The sequence below is a fragment of the Hyla sarda genome, chromosome 2, assembly GCF_029499605.1.
Source record: "Hyla sarda isolate aHylSar1 chromosome 2, aHylSar1.hap1, whole genome shotgun sequence".
NCBI lineage: Eukaryota > Metazoa > Chordata > Amphibia > Anura > Hylidae > Hyla > Hyla sarda.
The window spans coordinates 208,958,783-208,983,292 of NC_079190.1; the positions used below are offsets into that span (position 1 = coordinate 208,958,783).

The following is a 24,510-nucleotide window of genomic DNA, read 5'->3' on the forward strand; positions in this document are numbered from 1 at the left end:
TTATAAATAATATCTCGGATGTTATTAAACTGTTTAGAGAAATTGGTAGACAGGGTAAGCACATTCTGACTTTTGGATTCTATGTGTTTATTGGTGTTTATATAGTACCCATCAGGTTTATCATTAACAATCCCTTCTGCTTTTCCTATAATGTGAGAATTGTACCCTCTAGTATGCAACCTCTGTCTTATATCCTTACAAGCTGTTTCATAGGATAATTTATCTGAACATGCTCGTCTAGCGCGGACAAACTCCCCAATGGATAAATTGTGTATAACATGTTGCGTACACTAGTTGTTATCTGCAACATGTTATACACAATTTACCCATTGGGGAGTTTGTCCGCGCTAGACGAGCATGTTCAGATGAATTATCCTATGAAACAGCTTGTAAGGATATAAGACAGAGGTTACATGCTAGAGGGTACAATTCTCACATTATAGGAAGAGCAGAAGGGATTGTTAATGCTAAACCTGATGGGTACTATCTAAACACCAATAAACACATAGGGGGGAATTTATCATTATGTGTTTATTTTAGACACAGTTCTACCCCTTTACACTGCTTGTCTATTGTACACTCTTGCTCAGAATTTACTAAGGCTGTACACTCCTTTGATAAATCTTGTGCAAATATAGAACCCCCCCCCCCCCTCGCTCTACCGTACACTCCTCTACCTCACAGGAAAAGTGGACGTAGGGATTTTGTTCTATTGCTCTGAGGCCAGGATTTCATTGAGGTTTTTTGTCCATCAGCAAAAATGCCAGAAAAACTGTCACAGCTTTTTCCTGTGTTTTCAGTTTTTCTTGCGTTTTTTTACTTACGTTTTTGCTGGTGTGTGGAAACAAAAAAATGTACTAAACTTTTTGTTGTTTTTTTTTTCTTCTTCGAAATTTAGATACGTGAATGCTGAGGACTATGTCAGAATTGGTGGATTGCGACGATGAACAGCGTTTTTTTTTAAATGTCAATAAAAGGGTTAACGAGGGCTGAGTGGGAGTTTTTTTAAATTAAACATTTTTTTTCAATGTGTTGTGTTTTTTATAATTGAATTTTCAGGCTTAGTAGTGGAAGGAGTCTTGTAGACAGAATCCATTACTAAGCCGGGGCTTAGCGTTAGCCCCCAAAACAGCTAGCGCTAACCCCCAATTATTACCCTGGTACCCACCGCCACAGGGGTGCCGGGAAGAGCCGGTACCAACAGGCCCGGAGCATCAAAAATGGCGCTTCTGGGCCTAGGCGGTAACAGGCTGGTGTTATTTAGGCTGGGGAGGGCCAGTAACAATGGTCCTCGCCCACCCTGGTAACGTCAGGCTGTTGCTGCTTGGTTGGTATCTGACCGATACTGAAAAAATGAGGGAACCAGACACGTTTTTATTTATTTATCAAAAAAACAAAACGCATTAGGTTCCCCCTATTTTCAGTATCAGCCAGATACCAACCAAGCAGCAACAGCCTGATGTTACCAGGGCGGGCGAGGACCATTGTTACTGGCCCTTCCCAGCCTTAATAATGCCAGCCTGTTACCGCCTATGCCCAGGAGCGCCATGCTCCGGGCCTGTTGGTACCGGCTCTTCCCGGCACCCCTGTTGCGGTGGGTACCGGGGTAATAATTGGGGGTTAGCGCTAGCTGATTTTGGTGCTAACGCTAAGCCCTGGCTTAGTAATGGATTCTGTCTACAAGATGGCTTCCACTACTAAGCCTGAAAATTCAATTATAAAAAACACGGCACATTAAAAAAAAAAATTTATGTGAAAAAACACTCCCCCACAGCCCTCTTTAACCATTTTATTGAAATATAAAATAAAAAACCGCTGGTCATCGTCGCAGTCCACCAAATCTGACATAGTCCTCCGCATTCACGTATCTGAAATGAGAAGAAAAGAAAAACAAGAAATATGGGTTAGTACATTTTTTGCGCTCTCCCCTGGGAAGAGCACATAATGCAACGTGTTCCTAAACAGGGAGCCTCCAATTGTTACTTAACTACAACTCCCATCATGGGGGGCTGTAGTTAAGCAACAGCTGGAGTCTCCCTGTTTGGGAACACACTGCTCTGTTCCCATTATGCAAAACGCATAATCTGAACAGAGATCTGTCCCTCTGCCCTTGGACTACTACTCCTATCATGGGACAGAGTCTTTCCATGATGGGAGTTGTAGTCCAGGGGCTGAGGTGCAGATCGCACCGGGTCATTCTGCAGAGACCCGCTGAGATCCGCATTTAAGTTAGGAAGCCTATATACACTGACATAATTCATAATCCCCACCGGGAGACGGGAGCTCTCATTGGTCAATAGGTATTCTCCAATCAGAGCTCCCGTGTTCCAGCGGCGGCGATTATGAATTATGTTAGTGTATATAGAAGCCGTGGGCAGCACGATGCAGCCGCATGTACCGCTCGGCTTTCTAACTTAAATGCGGATTGCAGCAGATCATTCTCTGGAGATCCGCTGCGATCCGCATTTATTAACTATACAAAGCGGCGATACATGCGTCTACATTGCGGCTTCTATATACAGCTGTCATAATTCATAATCGCCGCCGCCAGAACACAGGGAGCTCTGATTGGTCAATAGCTGTTCTCCAATCAGAGCTCCCATGTTCCGGCCGGGGCGATTATGAATTATGACAGCTGTATATAGAAGCCGCAATGTAGACGCATGTACCGCCGCTTTGTATAGTTAATAAATGGGGATCGGATCTCCAGAGAATGATCTGCTGTGATCCGCATTTAAGTTAGCAAACCGGGCGGTACATGCGGCTACATCGTGCTGCCCGCAGCTTCTATATACACTGACATAATTCACAATCGCCGTCGCTGGAACACGGGAGCTCTGATTGGAGAATACCTGTTGACCAATCGGAGCTCTCCTCTCCCGGCGGGGATTATGAATTATGTCAGTGTATATAGAAGCCGCGGGCAGCGTGATGTAGACGCATGTACCGCCGGCTTGCTAACTTAAATGCCCCTGGACTACAACTCCCATCATGGGCAGAGTCTGTCCATGATGGGAGTAGTAGTTCTATAAAGTCCCGCAGCCGGGGGATGTGCAAGTGCCATCTCTCAGCTCTGCGGTACTACAACTACTCCCATCATGGGAGAGACTCATGATAGGAGTAGTAGTCCAAGGGCAGAGGGGCAGATCGCAGCAGATCATTCTCCAGAGACCTGTTGCGATCCGCATTTATTAACTATACAAGCCGGCGGTACATGCGGCTCCTATATACAGTTCTTATAATTCATAATCCCCGCCGGGAGAGGGGAGCTCTGATTGGTAGATAGCTATTGACCAATCAGAGCTCCTGTATCCCGGCGGCGGGGATTATGAATTATGAGCGGTGTATACAGGACCCGTGGGCAGCACAGTGTAGTCGCATGTACCGCCGGCTTTTTAAGTTAATAAATGCGGATCGCAGCGGGTCTCTGGCGATCTGCACCTCAGCCCCTGGACTACAACTCCCATCATGGGCAGAGTCTGTCCATGATGGGAGTAGCAGTCCTTACTGTCCCAAAATAGACACTTCGGTACTTGTCCTCTGAGGTGGTGTATATGTGCGCATTTTTTTCTGTGTAAAAAAAAACAACAAAAACGCAGTTAATAAATTCGATTCTACAGTAGAAAGTGCTCTATGGTAAACTTAACCGTAGACATGGCCATGAAAAATTCTATCAGATTTTGCGCAAAAAAACTCCTGCGCAAATTTTTGCGTTAAAAAATATACCAAAAAAAGCTCTATATACAATGATAAATTCCCCCCATAGAATCCAAAAGTCAGAATGTGCTTACTGCTTACCCTGTCTACCAATTTCTCTAAACAGTTTAATAACATCCGAGATATTATTTATAAACTCTTACCACTGTTGAGATCAGACGAAACTGTTAGCCAAATATTGGACAAAAGGCATTAGAATTATTCCCCGCAGGGCCCGTACGTTGCAAAGCCAGTTGTCACCTAGCGAGTACAGTGACCCTGGCAATAAAAATGAGACCTAGCTCTCTGTGAAGGGTAGCTATAAATGTGGTCACCCCAGATACGGCAATTGCAAATACATGCATAATTCTAGCTCAATCTACTCATGCACGTCTGGCCAACAGTATAATCTAAAAAGTCTAATAAATTGCCAGTCCTCACATGTAGTGTACACTATTATATGTTTAGAATGCAACCTACAGTACGTAACTTGCACAACCAGAAAATTAAAATCTAGGATCCAAGAACACATGTAGATACCAAACACAGAAAGAAATGTGAACAGATCCCTATCAGGCTTTACTAGACATGTAGTAGAAAGGCACTCTGGCAATATACCCAAATGTCAAGTATTGGGAATAGAAAAGGTCCGCCCACCTCAGAGGGGAGGAGACTAGGGCCAACAGGTATTCAAACAAGAAGCTTTTTGGATATTAAATCTTATAATAGGTAAAATGAAAAAAGGCGGCGCTCGAATCCCAAAGGCAATTGGAAGTAGAAGAGGTATGTACTCACCCGGTGTATGTGGCAGGTGACAAGACAGTGATCCCCCACTAACACCTAGAGTCCTCTTGTTGCTTATACACTGAAACAATCTCCGTCATATAGACATCCCTTAGGGAGGGCGCAGGGTGAGCCGGAATCACAGTACCGTGGTCCTTGTATAGGAAAAAGACAAATAGAAAAAACAGCGCTCGGAGACAGTTCAAAAAAATAACAGTCAAACCATGTTGTAATAAATTATCACTGAGATGAACTTACTTCACTAGGGGAGATGTGTAGGTGGAGTTACCTTTCACATCATCTCCTTCCAGGAGAGTATGACAGAATGGCCGTGAAGCCCGTGGATGAGTAGAATAGGGTTTATTGCGACGTGTTTCGGAGGGCTTACAGAATCGCCTCCTTCCTCAGGCATACAACAAAACAAAGTGGTAATACAATCCCTTTATATACATACCATGTCCGGGGTGGAGGCGTGTTGATTGGTTCTTTGTTTCTTATAAAATTGTAATTTGAGGACCTGCAGATCCGGTTCTGCAGGTCACATGTTCTGTACCTGGGTCACGTGATCATAGATCACGTGATACCCAGTAGTATGCTGATTTCCTCCTAAGGGAGGAAAACCGGAAGTTTCGGCAATGGGACCCGCGACCACGTGACTAATATCGCCACGTGATCGAGGATCACCCGCCGACCTTCCGGAATGATGCGTTCCTCAATGGAGCGCATACCTCAAATGCGCATGCGGAGAAAGGTAGAATGCTCAACGCCTGCGCACCTGGTGTATCGAGGACCCGATGCGTTCCAGAGTGGAACTCACTGCAATTACTATGGATAAAATGTTTAAGAACCAAAAACCGCCTATCCCACAGACATGTTTACACAAAGGAGGTATATAATACATAAAGAAAAACATATTCAATTAAAAACATGCAATGATAATAGTAATATAGTATAGAGTACAAATGTAAAAAATATATATAATATACATATATATATATATATATATATATATATATATATATATATATATGCATACAGGTGCATGAAAGCATACACACACAGGCACACGTATGTATGTACTACACACTCAATACACACACACATATACAAACATACGCACCCTTCTCACATACATATATACACACATACATATACATACACCCACACAAATTAAATGTATACATATATATATTCATACATATACACATGGATAATATGCATACTGGTACGTGCACATATATATCACATAAAACATATAAGGTATATTCTAGTATATCACATCTCAATCAAAGGTGTATACATGATTTAACATTGTAGAAGAAAAAGGAAAATAAAATGTATATATACATACATATATCCATGTGCATATGTACACACACATGCCATCGCACGCACGTGTACATACACACATACCCACACTCTTACATGTAAAAATATATTTCATAGTATTTATATATTATTTATAAAATACGCGTCAAATGCTTTAACCCCTTAAGGACGCAGGACGTAAATGTACGTCCTGGTGAGGTGGTACTTAACGCACCAGGACGTACATTTACGTCCTAAGCATAACCGCGGGCATCGGAGCGATGCCCGTGTCATGCGCGGCTGATCCCGGCTGCTGATCGCAGCCAGGGACCCGCCGGCAATGGCCGACGCCCGCGATCTCGCGGGCGTCCGCCATTAACCCCTCAGGTGCCGGGATCAATACAGATCCCGGCATCTGCGGGAGTTCGCGATTAAAATGAACGATCGGATCGCCCGCAGCGCTGCTGCGGGGATCCGATCATTCATAACGCCGCACGGAGGTCCCCTCACCTTCCTCCGTGCGGCTCCCGGCGTCTCCTGCTCTGGTCTGTGATCGAGCAGACCAGAGCAGGAGATGACCGATAATACTGATCTGTTCTATGTCCTATACATAGAACAGATCAGTATTAGCAATCATGGTATTGCTATGAATAGTCCCCTATGGGGACTATTCAAGTGTAAAAAAAAATGTAAAAAAATGTAAAAGTAAAAGTAAAAAAAAAGTGAAAAATCCCCTCCCCCAATAAAAAAGTAAAACGTCCGTTTTTTCCTATTTTACCCCCAAAAAGCGTAAAAAACATTTTTTATAGACATATTTGGTATCGCCGCGTGCGTAAATGTCCGAACTATTAAAATAAAATGTTAATGATCCCGTACGGTGAACGGCGTGAACGAAAAAAAATTAAAAAAGTCCAAAATTCCTACTTTTTTAATACATTTTATTAAAAAAAAAATTATAAAAAATGTATTAAAAGTTTTTTATATACAAATGTGGTATCAAAAAAAAGTACAGATCATGGCGCAAAAAATGAGCCCCCATACCGCCGCTTATACGGAAAAATAAAAAAGTTATAGGTCATCAAAATAAAGGGATTATAAACGTACTAATTTGGTTAAAAAGTTTGTGATTTTTTTTAAGCGCAACAATAATATAAAAGTATATAATAATGGGTATCATTTTAATCGTATTGACCCTCAGAATAAAGAACACATGTCATTTTTACCAGAAATTGTACGGCGTGAAAACAAAACCTTCCAAAATTAGCAAAATTGCGTTTTTCGTTTTAATTTCCCCACAAAAATAGTGTTTTTTGGTTGCGCCATACATTTTATGATATAATGAGTGATGTCATTACAAAGGACAACTGGTCGCGCAAAAAACAAGCCCTCATACTAGTCTGTGGATGAAAATATAAAAGAGTTATGATTTTTAGAAGGCGAGGAGGAAAAAATGAAAACGTAAAAATGAAATTGTCTGAGTCCTTAAGGCCAAAATGGGCTGAGTCCTTAAGGGGTTAATATACAGAAGAAAAGAAATCAATACACTTGTTCTAAAGATTCGTTTAACACTCGGGGCATTAAGGTGTTCAATTTAAAGATCCAAAACATCTCCTTATTACATAATAGTTTATAGTTATTATTTGGAATCTTTTCAAGAGGTGTTATTCTTAATAGTGTTGGATCTCTATTATGTTGAAGATTAAAGTGCCTAGATACACTATGGAGATTAAAGCCATGACGTATATTAAATCTATGGCCATTAATACGCTGTCTTAGACTCGTAGTGGTTCTACCAATATATCTGAGGTCACACGGACACTCCAGTAGGTATATGATATAACCACTAGCGCAATTAAGATAATCCTTGATGTAATTAAGTTTGGAATCAGCTAAATTTATATTATATTAAATCTTGAAACATGGTACCCATCAGGTCTTAATCGCAGACATGATCTATCATACATTTACTAAGAATTTGCTTTTCTGTATTATTATAGTTTTATTAGAAAAAATCTTCTTGTTATATTTAACTATTTATAAGTTTGTGTTTATACACTTTCATGTTCTGGTGACACGCTGTGGTTATCCTTGTTCTTTGATAGAATGCTGCCTGGGAAATATGCTTAACATAATATTTGGCTCACTCTTTTATATTGATTATATATGATATTCATTATATTATATGGTTTCTGTACATGTTCGGTATTTAAATTGAGATTAGAATTTGTCTTTAGTACTGTAAGCAGAGGTATGAGGGTATTATACTTCAGGTGTGTTTTTCCCCCGTTTTACAAATCCCAGGTGGAAGTAAGGGGTGTGGTGGCGTGTGATGTCATGTCACGTGTGTTGCTTTCTCGGATATATATACCGGCTGGTGTATGTCCACAACTTGCCATGACTAAGACTTAATGTTAAGTCGAAACGCATCAGCGTTTCGTTTGTGTTTTTAGTGCCTTTAATTTGTGTGATTCACCTACTTATTTTAAAGAAACTCTAATAAATTTGGATTTTATTGATTTCCATTGGGAGCCAGATATCCTATTTATCCTTGGAATTGCTTCACTTGGAGACCCAGCTCTAGTGTTTCCTCCGTGCTTCCAGACTGATTCCATGCTGACTTTGCCGTGTGTGCCATCCCTATAGGAGCGGTGAGCTGGTCAATACTTTTTTCCTTTTTCTCTTATACTAGAGTAACCAGACCTAACACAAAGCAGCAATTTTGACAATCAAGATACTCCAGTCGGCGGCCGTCTAACTTTTTTTTTCTTTCTGTATGGGTACAGAAAATAAAAGACCCTTGGGTTATAAGCACTATCCAGTTTGGCTACGCGCTTTCTTTCCTCTTGTACCCTCCAGACAGGTTCATCTCATCACAGACTCTGCAGGAACCAAAAAAGACACTGTTAGAGAAATCTACAGGGTGGGCCATTTATATGGATACACCTTAATAAAATGGAATGGTTGGTGATATTAACTTCCTGTTTGTGGCACATTAGTATATGTGAGGGGGGAAACTTTTCAATATGGATGGTGACCATGGCGGCCATTTTGAAGTCGGCCATATTGAATCCAACTTTTGTTTTTTCAATAGTAAGAGGGTCATGTGACACATCAAACAATGATGTGCTTGGTTTTAACATAACTTTATTCTTTTATGAGTTATTTACAAGTTTCTGACCACTTATAAAATGTGTTCAATGTGCTGCCCATTGTGTTGGATCGTCAATGCAACCCTCTTCTTCCACTCTTCACACACTGATAGCAACACCGCAGGAGAAATGCTAGCACAGGCTTCCAGTATCCGTAGTTTCAGGTGCTGCACATCCCGTATCTTCACAGCATAGACAATTGTCTTCAGATGACCCCAAAGATAAAAGTCTAAGGGGATCAGATCGGGAGACCTTGGGGGCCATTCAACTGGCCCACGAGGACCAATCCACTTTTCAGGAAACTGTTCATCTAGGAATGCTCGGACCTGACACCCATAATGTGAAGATCTTGTCATGGGCAGAAGTAAGGATAACCAGGTTATCTGCTGTCCACATCAGAGGCACATTAAATATTCTTGCAGACCGCTTAAGCCGCCAGATGACTATTCCAGGGGAATGGTCTCTGAATCAGGATATATTCCTGAAGATCATAGATCTCTGGGGCAGACCAGTCATAGACCTTATGGCCACCAGACTGAATGCCAAACTAGCAATGTTTTGTTCCCTATATGTAGAAGACCATCCCTTTGCGATAGACGCAATGTCAATACCTTGGAATTTGTCTAGCATACATTTTTCCTCCCACAGCGATGATTCCCAAAGTACTCACCAAGATAAGACAGGAGGAATCTGCGATCATAGCAATAATTCCTTTTTGGACAAAGAAAGCATGGTTCCCGCTCCTCATGACTAGGAGTCAAGGGATGTTCTGGGAGCTTCCCCTACAGAACAACCTAGTATCTCAGGGGTCCCAGTTATGCAACAATCTGAAATCCCTTCATATTACAGCCTGGAGGTTAGTAGGTCCCTTTTTAGAGACTAGAGGTTTTTCTCACCGTGTCCTGAACACTTTATCTCACTCTAGGAGTGTCTCAACTAACAAGACTAAGGCTAGGTTCAGACTACGGAATGTACGGGCAGAAAATTTCCACCCAGAGATTCCTAGTGCGGCCAGCGCTGATTGAATCAGTCGGCACTAGGACCGCGCGAACACTGCAGTCACCAATAGACTGCAATGTGTTCCGCGCGGATTTACGCCTGAAGAAAGAGCAACCCCTTTCTTCAGGCGGAAATTTCCAAGTGGATTTTCCGTTCGGAATTTGTGAAGCGGAATTTGTGAAGTGTGAATTTGTGAATGGAAACCCATTCTCTACACTATATATTTTAGCAAGCAGAATTTCCACCTGCAATTTCAAAGAGGAATTGCAGGCGGAAATTCCGTAGTCTGAACCTAGACTTATTCCAGAATAAAAGCAGTTTTTTGCTCCTGGTGTGTAGAAAGAGGAAGTAATTCCTCTTCCCCATCTAGACCACAACTTATTGAATTTCTCCAAGATGGATATGAGAAAGGTCTATCTACCAGTACTCGTGTCCAGGTTGCTGAAGTTAAGGATTTTTTAAGGACCCTAAATAGATTGAGACCCTTGAGAACCTTACCAGTAGCATCTCTATCTCTGGTATTAAATCAACTGTGTGAGCCACCTTTTGAGCCTTTGGAAAGTTCTTCTCTAAAGTATCTTTCCTTTTAAAACAATTTTTTTTGTTGGCTATTACCTCAGCAAAGAGGGTTTGAGAACTACAGGCCTTAGCGGCAGAGGAACCCTATTTATCTTTTCACTCAGATAAGGTTTTATTATCATTTCTCCCTTCCTTTATTCTGAAAGTTCCTTCTTTCTCTAATATGAATCAGGTTATTACTCTGCCCCGATATTCTCCCTCGATGGAGGAAGAAGGGCAGTCTGACTATTCTACCTTAGATGTAGTAAGACATTTAAGGATTTACGTTGACAGAACAAAGAAATTCCGCCAGGACAAGAACTTGTTTATTTCCTTTCAGGGTAATAAAAAAGGGCAATCTGCATCTAAGGCAACTATTTCCAGATGGATTTCTGATTGTATAAAGGAAGCTTATACAACTCAACATCTACAACCACCTGAATTAGAGCACATTCAACAAGAGTGATGGCTGTTTCCTGGGCCAAAAGAAATGCTGTACCCTTGGAACAGATCTGTGCCAGTGCATCTTGGTCCACACCAAGCACTTTCTACAGACATTATAAGTTTGATTCTTTATTTGCTGAAAAGACACGTTTTGCCAAATCAGTCTTAGACTCTGTAAAGAATACACACCCACCCAGGGATACTACTAACTAAATCCCATTATTATGCTGCTGCAGAAGTTAGGGAAGATAAGATTTAAGTAGTTAAAGGGGTGATCCGGTGAAAAACTTTTTTTTTTAAATCAACTGGTGCCAGAAAGTTAAACAGTTTTGTAAATTACGTCTATTCATTCTTAATCCTTCCTGTACTTATTAGCTGCTGAACACTACAGCGGAAATTCTTTTCTTTTTGAAACACACAGCTCACTGCTGACATCGTGAGCACAGTGCTCTCTGCTTACATCTTTGTCCATTTTATGAACTGTCCAGAACAGCATATGTTTGCTATGGGGATTTCCTTTTACGCTGGACAGTTCCTAAAATGGACAGACATGTCAGCATAGAGCACTGCGCTTGTGATGTCAGCAGACAGCTCTGTGTTTCAAACAGAAAAGAATTTCCACTGTAGTATTCAGCAGCTAATAAGTACAGGAAGGATTAAGATTTTTTTATAGAAGTAATTTACAAATCTGTTTAACTTTCTGGCACCAGTTGATTTAAAAAAAAAAAAAAAAGTTTTTCACCGGAGTACCCCTTTAATCTGTTTTCCCTTAGTCTGTCAGCAGCACAAGCTTCCCTCCCTAGTAAAGTTTTTCTTTTTTTCTTTTTTCCTTTTTCTTTTTATTACTTTATAAATAACTCAGTGAGGGATAGGGGGAAGGTCCATTTATACTACAGGGTGGTGTGTTGTAATTATTAAAAATTCCACAGGACCTGCCAGCTCATAGGTGGGATTGTTAACCCATTATTGTGCTGCTGACAGACTAAGGGAAAAGAGATCAACTACTTAAATCTTATCTTCTTTCCAGTCACACGACCAATTTATTTTACTATGATTATAGTGCACTAGGCAGTAGTATCGGGTGGCACACGCTTTTATGGCATATGTATGAATTAGAAAATGGTACAGATGGGTTATACTTTAAAGGGGTACTCCGACCCTAGACATCTTATCCCCTATCCAAATGATGGGGATAAGATGTCTGATCGCGAATGTCCCTGCAGCAGCCCGGTAACTCAGCAGCCCGGAGTTTTCTCCGAGGCTGATGACTGGCAGTGCAGGGGACGGGGCATCGTGACATCATGGCCACGCCCCCTTGTGACTTTATGTCCGCTTCCTCAATGCAAGTCTATGGAAGGGGCATCACGCCCCCTCTCATACTTGTATTGAGGGGGTGGGGCATGATGTCACGAGGGACGGGACCGTGACGTCACGATGCCCTGTCCCCTGCCCTGCCTGTCATCAGCCTAGGAGAAAACCTAGCTCCGGGCTGCTGAGGTTCACAGGGGTCCCCAGCGGCGGGCGCCCCGCGATCATACATCTTATCCCCTACCCTTTTAAGGTATATATGGTTATAGCTGTCAGACACTGTAGCCAGGTTGTGATCAAAGAAAAATGTTTTTTTTTTTTAAGCTGAAGGTTATCTGCTATTGTATGATAGTTTTATATATCTCCTCTCATATGTACAGCTATAATCTTTGCCAACATAAACTCTTGAATGACTGGCACCAGGTTCACACTTCGGAATTTCCGACCAAAATTTAGCTCAGGAATTTTGTTCAGAGATTTTTCTTCATTAAGCTTACCATGCAGGTGAATGGGTTTTATATTAACCCATTTACACTGCGGAATTTGCTGGTCTGAATTTCCAACAGAAAATTCTGATAAAAAAATCCCCCCAGAACATTGAACCTGCTCAGGGGTCTTGCGCAATCTGCTCCGCAGACATTGCCGTCTATGGGGATGGCAATGTGTGCGCAGTCCTAGCTGGCTGCACTTGGGAGCTCCAGAAGGAAGCTTGACAAATGTGAACCTGTCCTATGAACCACTGTGATAAATTTGGTGAATTTTTCAACTGCCTAGTGTAAGTTTACACTGTCTAACATTTAGCTTTTATTTTTAAGCCCCAATGTTGGACATATCATACAAGGAAATTTTGCATATTTCACTCTGACAGATATGTTTAAAAGAAATAGTTTTTACATGCTCATCATATTTGCCAGAACATTAACTTGATACATTCATGTCACTGCTGTCTTTTTAACCTCTTAGATCTCAATTATACCAAGATGTAATATTTATATGCACTATTGCAAATGCAAGACCATCTTTTACAACACATTTATTATGAGTTGTAGACACTTTTCTGATGTCCTTTAAAAGTTGTAGTATTATGGATATAGTTTTAGATGTGAATCTGTTCCAAACATGCAAAATTCTGGTGCAAAATCCTAGCACCGTTTAAATTTGGTCTAAACTTAGACTAAACAGTCTAAGCATGCAACATATTTCTCAGACCGCCCGAGCCACTGTTACAAATCTGGCACATTCTTAAACTATCTAGTGTAAAGCTAAATCATCTAAGAGTAAGTCCTTTTTAGTTAATTTGAGCCACTGTCTGTTCCACGTCTACAGCAATGCTTTGAATATCTGATCAATATTTAATCCTGAAATGTTTTTACACCATGGTTTTGCATCTCGTTGAAACAGAAGAATCTTAGCAAACTGGTCAAATGGAGACAAATGTACTACTTGATAGAAGCATCATTAAAAATCTATAGATCTATTAAAGGGTTATTCTGGTAGTAAACTCTTTAAAAAAAAAATTATGCCCAGGCTGTCTGCATAAAAAAATAAATAAATAACAAAACCTTTACTTTTTGCCGCTCCCCCAATGCCTCCAGTATTACTGTTTCAGCCTATTCTGTGATCCTCTTGCTGATGTGGGGGTGGACACGTCATTCTTCAGCTCAGCTAATCGCTGGCCACAGTGGTGTCCTGCCTTGACCATTGATTGGCTGAGAGGCAGGGTGACGTATTGAGCCCTGGCACCAAGAAGAAGACTGATGCTGGGGCTCAATATGTTACACTGTTGCTAAGCCAATCACAAACCATTATCAAATGGAAATCTTCTTAAAAGTTTGTGAAACCTTGACCTTCACTTATCTATAAACATTTCTGTCAACTGAAGGAAAAAAAATCTTAAGGAAAAACTTTTATAAAAACTTTTTTTTTTTTTTTACACTTTATTAGCCTTTTAGGAGGAATCATTAGATTACTCATACAGATCAATAGAGTTCTATTGAACTTCATTGATTTGTGTGTTCTGCGCTCTATCAGTGACAGAGCCACGGACGCCAGGGAAGCAGAGGTAAGCCCTCCGGCTACCTCTATAGTGGATCTCCCCCTAGTGATCGCACGGCAGGTGGGGCGATCCACCCCACTAGCCCACCAGGGAGCATTCACATGTCCCTTTACACGCCGCTGACAGCTATGACAGCAGTAATCAAAAGGGTTAATAGCCAGCTGCGGGGATCGCTGCATGCTGGCTATTAGCGGCTGCCCCCAGCTACTGAGAACAGCCAGGGGCTGCAGAGTACGGAGCGGGCAGAAGTCGGGAGCCTTCTCCCTACAGACTGCTGAGCACCGCCGCGCTTGTCAGGTCCGGCCCATCTTGCCCAAAGCCAGGCTAAGGGCTGGAAAAATTCACCTGCCCGGCGATAAGAATTCCACATCCCTGTTTTCAGAGGGTGTACTTTATTTTTCTTATGACTTCAACCATTTCAGAAGGCATGGCAAATCTGCCAAGTCAAGACTGTAATCTAATGAAAATATTTTGTCAGGGCTTGAAGCCCAGCCAGTATTGCAACATTATTTTATTTTTTTTTTTGCATTTGTATTACAGCGGCAAGTCCTGGCCTTACTGCAGAAATGGTAATTCAACTTGACAGCTGTCAGTTCAGGTCATATGGAGGGGGGAATAATAGCAATAGATGGAGGGGGGATGCATTAGTATAAGAACACGCCTTTTGTCAGCGGGTACCCCTCGCGCGCAAGTTCCGCGCGAGGGGGTACCCGCGGACATACTTTTAGCCTTTGGGGGTACAGTCGCCAAAAAGGTTGAGAACCACTGGCTTACACACATCTATCATCCATATACACACACATCGTACATACACACACACACACACACACTCACATACTCACACACATCATACATTCACACATCTATCATACATACAAACATCATACATTCATACAAACACACATTATACACACCTAAACGCATAATATATACACATATACATACCTACACATCATACATACATCTAGCTTTTACACATTTATGATACATACACACATCTTATATACATACACACATCATACATACATTACATATATACCCATCATTTATACATTACATATATATACACACATCCTCACACACATCATACATACACTCCTACATACACACACATACATCATACATACATACACACATCCTTACACACATCATTCACACACATCATATATACATACATCTATCATACATACACACATCATATATACACACATCATAAATACTGACACAACATACATACGCACCTACATACGCATATCATAAAGAGATACATACATACACACACGCACACATCATACATACACACATAATATATACACACATCATACATACATGCACACATCATACATTCATCTAGCTTACACACATCTGTCATAGGTACACATCATACATAAACACACATCATACATACCCACCATACACACGTGCAGCTTTTACACGTCTGATACATACACACATCGTATATATATACACACATAATTTATTCATTACATATATACACACATCATTTATACATTACATATATACACACATCATACATACACACACACACACACACATCGTACATACACACATCGTACACACACCTACATCATATATACATACATCTATCATACATACATCATATATACATGCATACATACACACACACACACACACACACACATAAAGGTGGTAAGTTCAGGAATATCTGTTCATCCCTTCTTTTGCTTAGTAAACCTTTTTAGGGCATCTGCCCTACTTGTAGCTATCTGTGCAATATTCTCACCATACAGACTTCTGCATGAAGTGATTACTGAACAGAACTAAAACCAAAAGAGCATGTTAGGATATTTTGACTAGGCAATACCATGCTTGTCATAATACAGCAGTGAATCCCAATCGGGAACCCCGGGGTACCGTTAGGCCCTGCCTGGGGTACCGTGACGCTCCGGCAAATTTTTTTTTTAAATCTCCCGCCCCGGCCTGCGCGCCTGTAAATCAGGGTGGCGCAGCGGGGGAAAGGGAGCCCAAGTGTGCATTGTTTGTACGTGTGCACACAGGCGCACAGGCTGGGAAGGGGATAAATGTGAATGGGGATGGTGCGCTGGCCCCCTGACCAGCTTCCCGGCCCCCCGCAGAAGGAAAAACAGCTCAGCTTAAAGTAATGTATCCTCTGTCACCCCTGTCCACCCCCCTTTGTCACCACTCTGCTACCCCCTTTCACCCTTGTCCACTTTCCTGTCATTCTTGTCCGCCCCAGTCACCCATGTTCACCACCCCTCTGACCACCCCCCCAGTCTACCACTTATCACCAATGTCAAACCCCCACTATTCACCCCTCTGTCCCTTTGTCACCCCTGTCCACCCCTCTGTTAGCCCCCTACGTCCCCTGTCAGCCATGTACACTCCTCTACAACAATCTGTCACCCATGTACACCCCTCTGTCACACCCTACACCCCTGTTACCCATGTACACTCCTCTACACCACATACTCCCCTCTGTCACCCCCGACGCCCTCCATGTACACTCCTCTGTCACACCCTACACCCCTCTGTTACCCATGTACACTCCTCTACACCCCGGTTTAGCCGTGAAGAATTGTGGCTGGAAGAAATCGTCATGACGTGATGGACCAGATGGAGAAAAGAAGGGAACGACGTTAATTTAGAAGACGTCACTTGTGAGTTGCTGTATAAAGCAGCACCGTTCCCCGCAAATTTGTAGTTTTTTTTTTCCCCGAGGGGTTCCCCGAGCTGAAAAAAGGTTGGGAAACACTGTAATATAGGCTAGGCCATAGTTCACCTCCCCTGTACTGCGGGGAGGGGGGGATCTACACTACTGACATGTATGCTGGTGCATATCTAGCAGTTTTGGTGAATAGTTAGTGATTATAGTTGGTGAATATAGTTGACTGAATGTTAAACAATAAAAGTCACAGTAGTACACTGTAGATGGATACATGCCATGCACATCAGAGTGCAATACCACAGCTAGCCACCAGAAGGCACTAATTGATAGATCCTGGCGATTGTATCCAGTATCATCTCTTATGCTTCTGTCTTTCTTTCATGTCCCCTAGGATCATACAAGATTGCCACTCACGTTTTTTCCTTGTTCTCCCTATGGAAGCCACCATACATGTAATATAACGGAAACCAGAAAAATCATTTGGCTTTCAGGTTGTTTGACTGTCACAACCATTTAGCTCCTGCCCTGGATAAGGCTAGGGGCTACACTGTGACTTAGGTTGTGCGACATAAAGATCGCAATGTTTTAGTGTGACATCATGATTGTCAGTGTAGTTGCGATGCGATTTGTTGCACAGAATCCAATTATGTTTTTGGTTGGTGACTTTTGCCTCCATTGACTACAATGCACGTTGGGATGCGACTGTGACCTGCTTGTTACTTCTCTGACTTTGGCATTTTCTTTTCTTCTTACTGTCAAATCGCAACTGTAAAAGCCTGACTTAAGATGCGACTTGCTGTCACACAATACAAGTCTCTGTGTAGTCCTAGCCTAAGGGCCTCCAGGAGGGGAAAGTATCCGGCTATGTCACAGTGCAGAGGGGGTGCAATCAGGGCTGGTACAAGGATTTTTGCCACCCTAAGCAAAAGCTAATTTTGCCTCCCTCTTCGCTCTGCCCTTTGACACTCCCCACCTTACTTCTGGAGTGAAACACTGTAACAAGCCCCCCTCCTCATGTAATTAGCCTACTAATGGGGTGACACACTGTAACAAACCTCCTCCTTATGCTGCTGGCTGAGCAGTTGGTTCGGATGCTGGTTGTCTAACTTTCTTGCAGCAGGCAGAGCGGCGACCCCATCAAGAGGCCGCTGTAGGCGGCTGCCTATTTTGCCTGTAGGCAGAGCCGGCCCTGGGTGCAATTCAGAAAAGAAAGGGGTTGTCTGTTTAGAAAACTGCGCTGAGAACCACTATTATGCTCATGCATATTAGATACTGTTGCATAATCGCATGTGTCTATAAGGGGGCATGCACACCACGTTTTTGCTATACAGTTCCCGTATACGGTTTCAAGTTGAAAACCGTACGGAACCATAGAGAAAACTTTATGCATTGACTTAATATTGTAAACCGTATCTCAAATGCATTATCCGGTTTAGTCCGTTTTGCATGTTATACGGTTTTATCCAGCTTTTTTTTTACCCGTACCCAAAACCGTAGTCTATCGCGTTTCTTGGTCTGGGTGAAAAACCGTATACGTTTTTTTTTTTTTTAACATAGGAGTCAATGGGAACCATACAGAACCGTATGTGCGTACGGTTCCATACAGTTTTCACTTACAGTTTTTGAGTTTGCATTTTCTTAACTTGGAATTTCAGTCAAACAAGTGAAACTTTATTCAAAATGGAGTGAAAAGTGAAAAACGTATAAGGTTGTTTCTTAAAAAACGGATGCAACTGTACATCATCATTTTTCAAACTGTATACGGGTAAATTTTTCATTTTTTACATTACGGGTGCAAACCGGGCTCTCCCGTACCCCAGCCGCACCAGCGCTGAACTCCATTTACTTTAATAAGCCGATCAAATGGGGACTCCGGTCGGCTCATTTTTAACCCGTATGCGGTTTCCTGACCAGACCTAAAACCGTAGTATACTACGGTTTTAGGTCGGGTCACAAAACCGGATATGGGTCAAAAATGAGCCGTCTGGAGTCCCCGTTTGACACGTTTTTGCAATACAGTTCCCGTATATGTTTTCAATGTGAAAACCGTACGGAACCGTATTGAAAACCGTATGTGAAAAGATGCATCAGGTTGTGTCCGTTTTGCATTCTGTACGGTTCTGTCAGGTTTTTTTCCCGTACCCAAAACCGTAGTCTACCACAGTTTTTGGTCCGGGTGAAAAACTGTATTAAACATACTTTTTTTTTTTTTTTTACATGGGAGTCAATGGGAACTGTACAGAACCATATGTGCATACAGTTCCATCCGGTTTTCACCATATGTTTTTTTTACTTTTCACAGTTTTTTTTCTTGGAATTTCAATCAAACAAGTGAAACGAAAAAATGGAGCGAAAAGTTAAAAACTTAAGTTTTTTACTTAAAAAAGGATGCAAACTGACATCATTTTTCATACCGTATATGGTTTTTAACTGTATACGGGTTGAAATTTGTACACACGTTTTGATACAGTTTAGTCAGGTTTTGAGGAATCCGTTTTTCATCAAAAACCTGATATGGGAACTGTATTGCAAAAACGTGGTGTGCATGCAGCCTAAATGGAGTTCAGCGTTGGATCCGGCACCCGTAATGTCAAAACGAAGTGTGAATGCAGCCTTTAGTCAGGTTTTGAGGAATCCGTTTTTTATCAAAAACCTGATACAGGAACTGTATTGCAAAAATGTGTAGTGCATGCACCCTAAGGCGGAGTTCACACCACGTTTTTCAAATACGGTAACCGTATACGGTTTTCCACAAAAAAACGTATACGACCGTATGCATAGCGAATGCATTGCAAACCGTATTCCAAATGTTGTGTACGGTTGCATCCGTTTTGCCTCGGATACGGTTTTGCCGATTTTTTTTAACCGTAGGCAAAAACGCTGTTGACCACGTTTTTTCCTCCGGTTGGAAAACCGCATGCGAACTGTATGCGGTTCTTTTAACATTGTTGTCTATGAAAACCGTACACAGAATTTCAGAATACGGTTGCACACGGTTTTTCTAATCCGTTTTTGGAGTTGACACATGTGCAGATTGGAATTTCAATAGAACAATAATAACTTTATTAAATTGCTTGAAAACTAATTCCAACAAAATAGCAAAACCGTTGGCAAAAACTGATGCAAACTGATAGAACCGTATGGGGGAAAAACCGCATACGTTTTAATGTGGTCATACGGTTGCATACGGTTTTTGCCATACGTTTTTTAGCGGAAAACCGTATACAGTAACCGTATTTGAAAAACGTTGTGTGAACCCAGCCTAACAGTGTTTCCCAACCAGAGTGCCTCCAGCTGTGGCAAAACTACAACTCCCAGCATGCCCGGACAGCCGAAGGCTGTCCGGGCATGCTGGGAGTTGTAGTTTTGCCACAGCTGGAGGCACCCTGGTTGGGAAACACTGGTCTATAATGTAGTGACCAGTATAGAGATGGAGGAATGTCATCGTACGTGTGTGAGGCTTAGTGTATGTATGACAACCACGCCCAGCATCTCAGATGACAGCTCCTTGGGATACATGTTGTCATGTTTTATGAGCGTTTTGTGCATTGTATGTGCGGGTAACTTCCTGCTGTGCGAGTCCCTGAGATCACGGGCGGTGAGACGAGGGGACATTACGCAATATTCTGCTTGGGTTCCCGTAAACCCTGCCCTGAGCCTCCCTCCCCCGAGACTGCGCCGAGCGCGGCCAATAGCAGCCCGGTCCCTGCAGGCTGATTGGTCAGCCGCCGGAAAGTGTGGGCGTGGCGACGACAGCTGTCATACATAAGCCAGACGCGGAATTTCCAGCCTACAGAATAGATCGCGCAGTACACAGTGTGTGTCTATTATCATCATCATCAGAGCCCCGGCTCCTTCCACTCTATATCGCCGTCATGATCCTGGAGCGGGTGATCGAGGACTCTACGGAGTTTCTGGATCTTCAGTGGGACAACAGCCCCTTGAATCTGGCATACTTCTATGGAGGCTCCCCCAGTTCTGACCCCGGCTCCTCCCCATCACACTCCATGTCCTCCGGGCCCTGCTCCCCCACATCGGACAGCGAGGGCAGCCTGAGCGCCTCCTGGCCCCGCACCAATAAGGGTAAGACAAAGACCAGATCTACTTACCTTCCATAGATAGACACTGCGGTAACGCAGGTACCCTAAGGAATTTGTTTTCTAGGATGTCACTTCTAGAAAAACTTTATCTAGTCTATTGGGTTACTGTTATGTGCCATGCTTTATTTGTAGGGCTAGCACAGTAGTATTAATAATTATAATAATAGTAAAAACAGCTTGCAGTGTTTTATGTTCAGTTTGTAGTTCAATTCCTCTACCTCTGGCTATACTTGAGTTTATTCTGGTGGTTGAAGGCATTTGGCACTTGTACAGTTAAAGTTGTTGAAACTTTTGTTGGAAGGATTCAGCTTTATTGACGTCAGCGTAGTCAAGGTGCGCCCAGGCTATGCGGAGGAACCAGTTTGTGTTTGGCGTTGTTCCCTGTATGCATTTCCTCTGTCGGTGTGGATGCTAATTTCTTGCCTTATTATACATTATTATTTAAACGGTCGCAAAACACTTTTCTCACTTTTGATATCAATCTTATGACTTTCTGCCATAGCGTAAAAGTTTTTTTCTTTTTCTTTACCCTTTGTTTTCTTAATATGGATATTTTCCATCTGCTAAAGGGTATGTTCACACTGTGGTATCCAGCCCGAAGATATTCCAGGTCGGAGAAATCCTCTGAATGGCCGTCGCTGAAATCCTTCAGTGCTAGGACTGTCCAGACTTGCGCCGTCACCATTGACGGTAATGCAGTCTGAGCTTAAATCCACTGCCGAAATTCTGCAGTGAATAGGTCAGCGGAAGACCCATTCACGCCAATGTAGATTAGTGCAGCGGAATCACCAAGTAGAATTACTGCTCAGAATTATCCATTGACATTTAGTAGTGTGAACATTCCGTTACAGTGAAACCTCTCCACCTCTTTGAGAAGACCAACCTCTTATCCAGACCAGATGTTCTGAAACAGATTGTCAGTTCCACATTTACTGTGCATTGTTTAAGACTGCCCCACCGAACACTTTTTGTTTGTTTACATTTTTAGTGGTTGTCTTAAAAATGTTCCACTTTATTTATATAGATCTGACTTTTCGCCAATTAACAGCTTACTATTATTACTTTTTTCTTATACTAGTATCATTTGTACTAGTCTTATAGAAATATGCCAGACTATTTTGTATGATGGCCAAAAAAAATAATCACTTTTTAAATTGTTGGTGTACTAAATAATGCCTTAAAGAAATGACCCTATGAAGAGTATTAAAAATCTAAAAATATGCTTTTTTTTTCCAAAAAATGTATATTAAGTGTTTTTTTTTTAACTTTTTTATTTATTTAGCTGAACAAGCCAGTGGAGCAGGACGTCAGACAAAGGGAAATTTTCTAGGGGTTCGAGTTAAGAATCCTGTGCGGGAACTCCTTACCCGTATGAGAAAAAATACTGGCAATGGAACTGATGATTTCCAGGTACGATCTACAACTGCTTAAATATTCTTCTTCTCTTCATGGTATACTTGGTACAGCAATACTTTAGAAAATGATTTCACTTGTATAGACTTGGGAGCCAGGTAAACACTAGTGACGATGTCCATGTTTATCACAGATATCAGATATTAACATTTAGGAAAAAAAACTGCATAAATTGTTAGAGAATGTTTGTAATGAAAACTGATTTATCTTTTTTGTTTCATACTAGAAATCAAAAAGTCAAGAGCCATACACTGGTATGTATATATTTAATACTAAACAGTTTTTTTCTGTGTAATGATAGTAATAGAAGTATAAAACCATGTGTTTAAAGTTACATGTACAGAATTCAGATAATTATAGATATAGTTGGATCTAATAAATTCCTTCCTTCACAGAATTAAAGAACATATTAAGCCAGAAGCGGATCAATGATTTCATATCTGATGCACCAGCTGCAAAGAAAGTCTGCACCCTACAGTCCAGTTCTTTCTTGGTAAATGCATTTCCTCATTATACACTATCACATTAATATTTTTGTGAGCGAGTGGCTATATAATGTGTCTTTTCTGTTAGACCCCACCGAGTACCCCAAACCCTGGTGAAATCATGGATGATGCTACAAGAAAAGACATGAATGGAGACTCCAATTCTGACCTGCTCCAGAGTCTAATTAACATAAAGAATGAATCACAGCCAGTGTCGCTAAACACTGTCCGAGTAGGCTGGAACATGCACACACAAGGGCAGTTTTGTCAAAGCTTCTCACCTGCTGAAACCATTCAGGCTTACAATGTTTCTCCACAGCATAACAATGATCAGTACCAGATTGGAGTTCCTCAAGTTCAGAATGTTTCTCAACAGTATCATGTTGACTGTAACAATTACACTCAGGCTGAAAATTATCCAGAAACCCTTTGTAACAGTGATGTCTTCTTGAATTGCTCCATAGACAGCTACCTGTCTCTTATTGAGTCCACCCCTGAACTTACAGTGGAAAAGGTTCCTTCAGAGTCGATCACTCCAGCCTTCAGCTTGCCTGTCAATCCTCCTTGCAATCAGTTTTTAAGTGATAATGCTGTGCAGTCTTCTCCAGATGTTTCCCCATCATCGTGTCGTGCAGAAGTCAACCAGACAAGCCCATTCCAGATTGGAAAATCATTCTTTCATTGGCAGATAGAGCAAGAAGAAAAGAAACTTGTCCATGTGCCCACTGAAAAACTTCTCTCTAAAGATGCCGACGGTGATACGTAAGTGACATTAGTATTTTTCTGTTCATGGTAGATTTGGCGGGGCTATGCTCAATTACAAAATAGCCTTAGGGGGAGATTTATTAAAATCCATCCAGAGGAAAAGTTGCCCATAGCAACCAATCAGATTGCTGCTTCTGTTTTTTTGACAATGCCTCTGAAAATGAAAGGAGCAATCGGATTGGTTGCTATGGCAACTCAGCAACTTTTCCTCTGGACAGGTTTTGATAAATCTCCCCCATAGACTTTTTTTAAATAGTTTATTAATTTTACGCTGCTCAAAAAAATAAAAGGAACACTAAGCTAACACATCCTAGATCTGAATGAACTAATCGTATGAAATACACTCGTCTTTAGTTGAATGTGGTGACAACAAAATCACTGGAAATCAAATTTATCAACCTATGTAGGTCTGGATATGGAGTCACACTCAAAATCAAAGTGGAAAACCACACTACAGGTTGAACCAACTTTGATGTAATGTCATTAAAACAAGTCACAATGAGGCTCAGTAGTGTGTGTTGCCTCCACGTGCCCGTATGACCTCCCTACAATGCCTGGGTATGCTCCTGATGAGGTGGCGGATGGTCGCCTGAGGGATATCCTCCCAGACCTGGACTAAAGCATCCGCCAACTCCTGGACAGTCTGTAGTGCAACGTGGCATTGGCGCATGGAGCGAGACATGATATCCCAGATGTGCTCAATCGGATTCAGGTCTGGGGAACGGGCGGGCAAGTCCATAGCTGACACACTCCAGCCACATGAGGTCTAGCATTGCCT

General features: G+C 41.9%; 1 protein-coding gene across 2 annotated transcripts in view; it reads left to right on the plus strand.

Annotated features, from left to right (window-relative positions):
- The window catches only part of NFKBIZ (NFKB inhibitor zeta), a 57,612-nt gene that overhangs the window by 26,746 nt on the left and 6,356 nt on the right, over positions 1-24,510 (plus strand). The window contains exons 1-5 of one of the 2 annotated variants that reach the window (XM_056556276.1): positions 20,580-21,052; positions 22,352-22,479; positions 22,709-22,736; positions 22,878-22,975; positions 23,056-23,729. In XM_056556276.1, the coding sequence (XP_056412251.1) occupies positions 20,845-21,052; positions 22,352-22,479; positions 22,709-22,736; positions 22,878-22,975; positions 23,056-23,729 (1,136 nt within the window). In that variant the 5' untranslated portion in view covers positions 20,580-20,844. Of the gene's footprint in view, positions 1-20,579; positions 21,053-22,351; positions 22,480-22,708; positions 22,737-22,877; positions 22,976-23,055; positions 23,730-24,510 lie in introns of those variants that run through there. The other variant, XM_056556278.1, reaches the window with a different exon arrangement.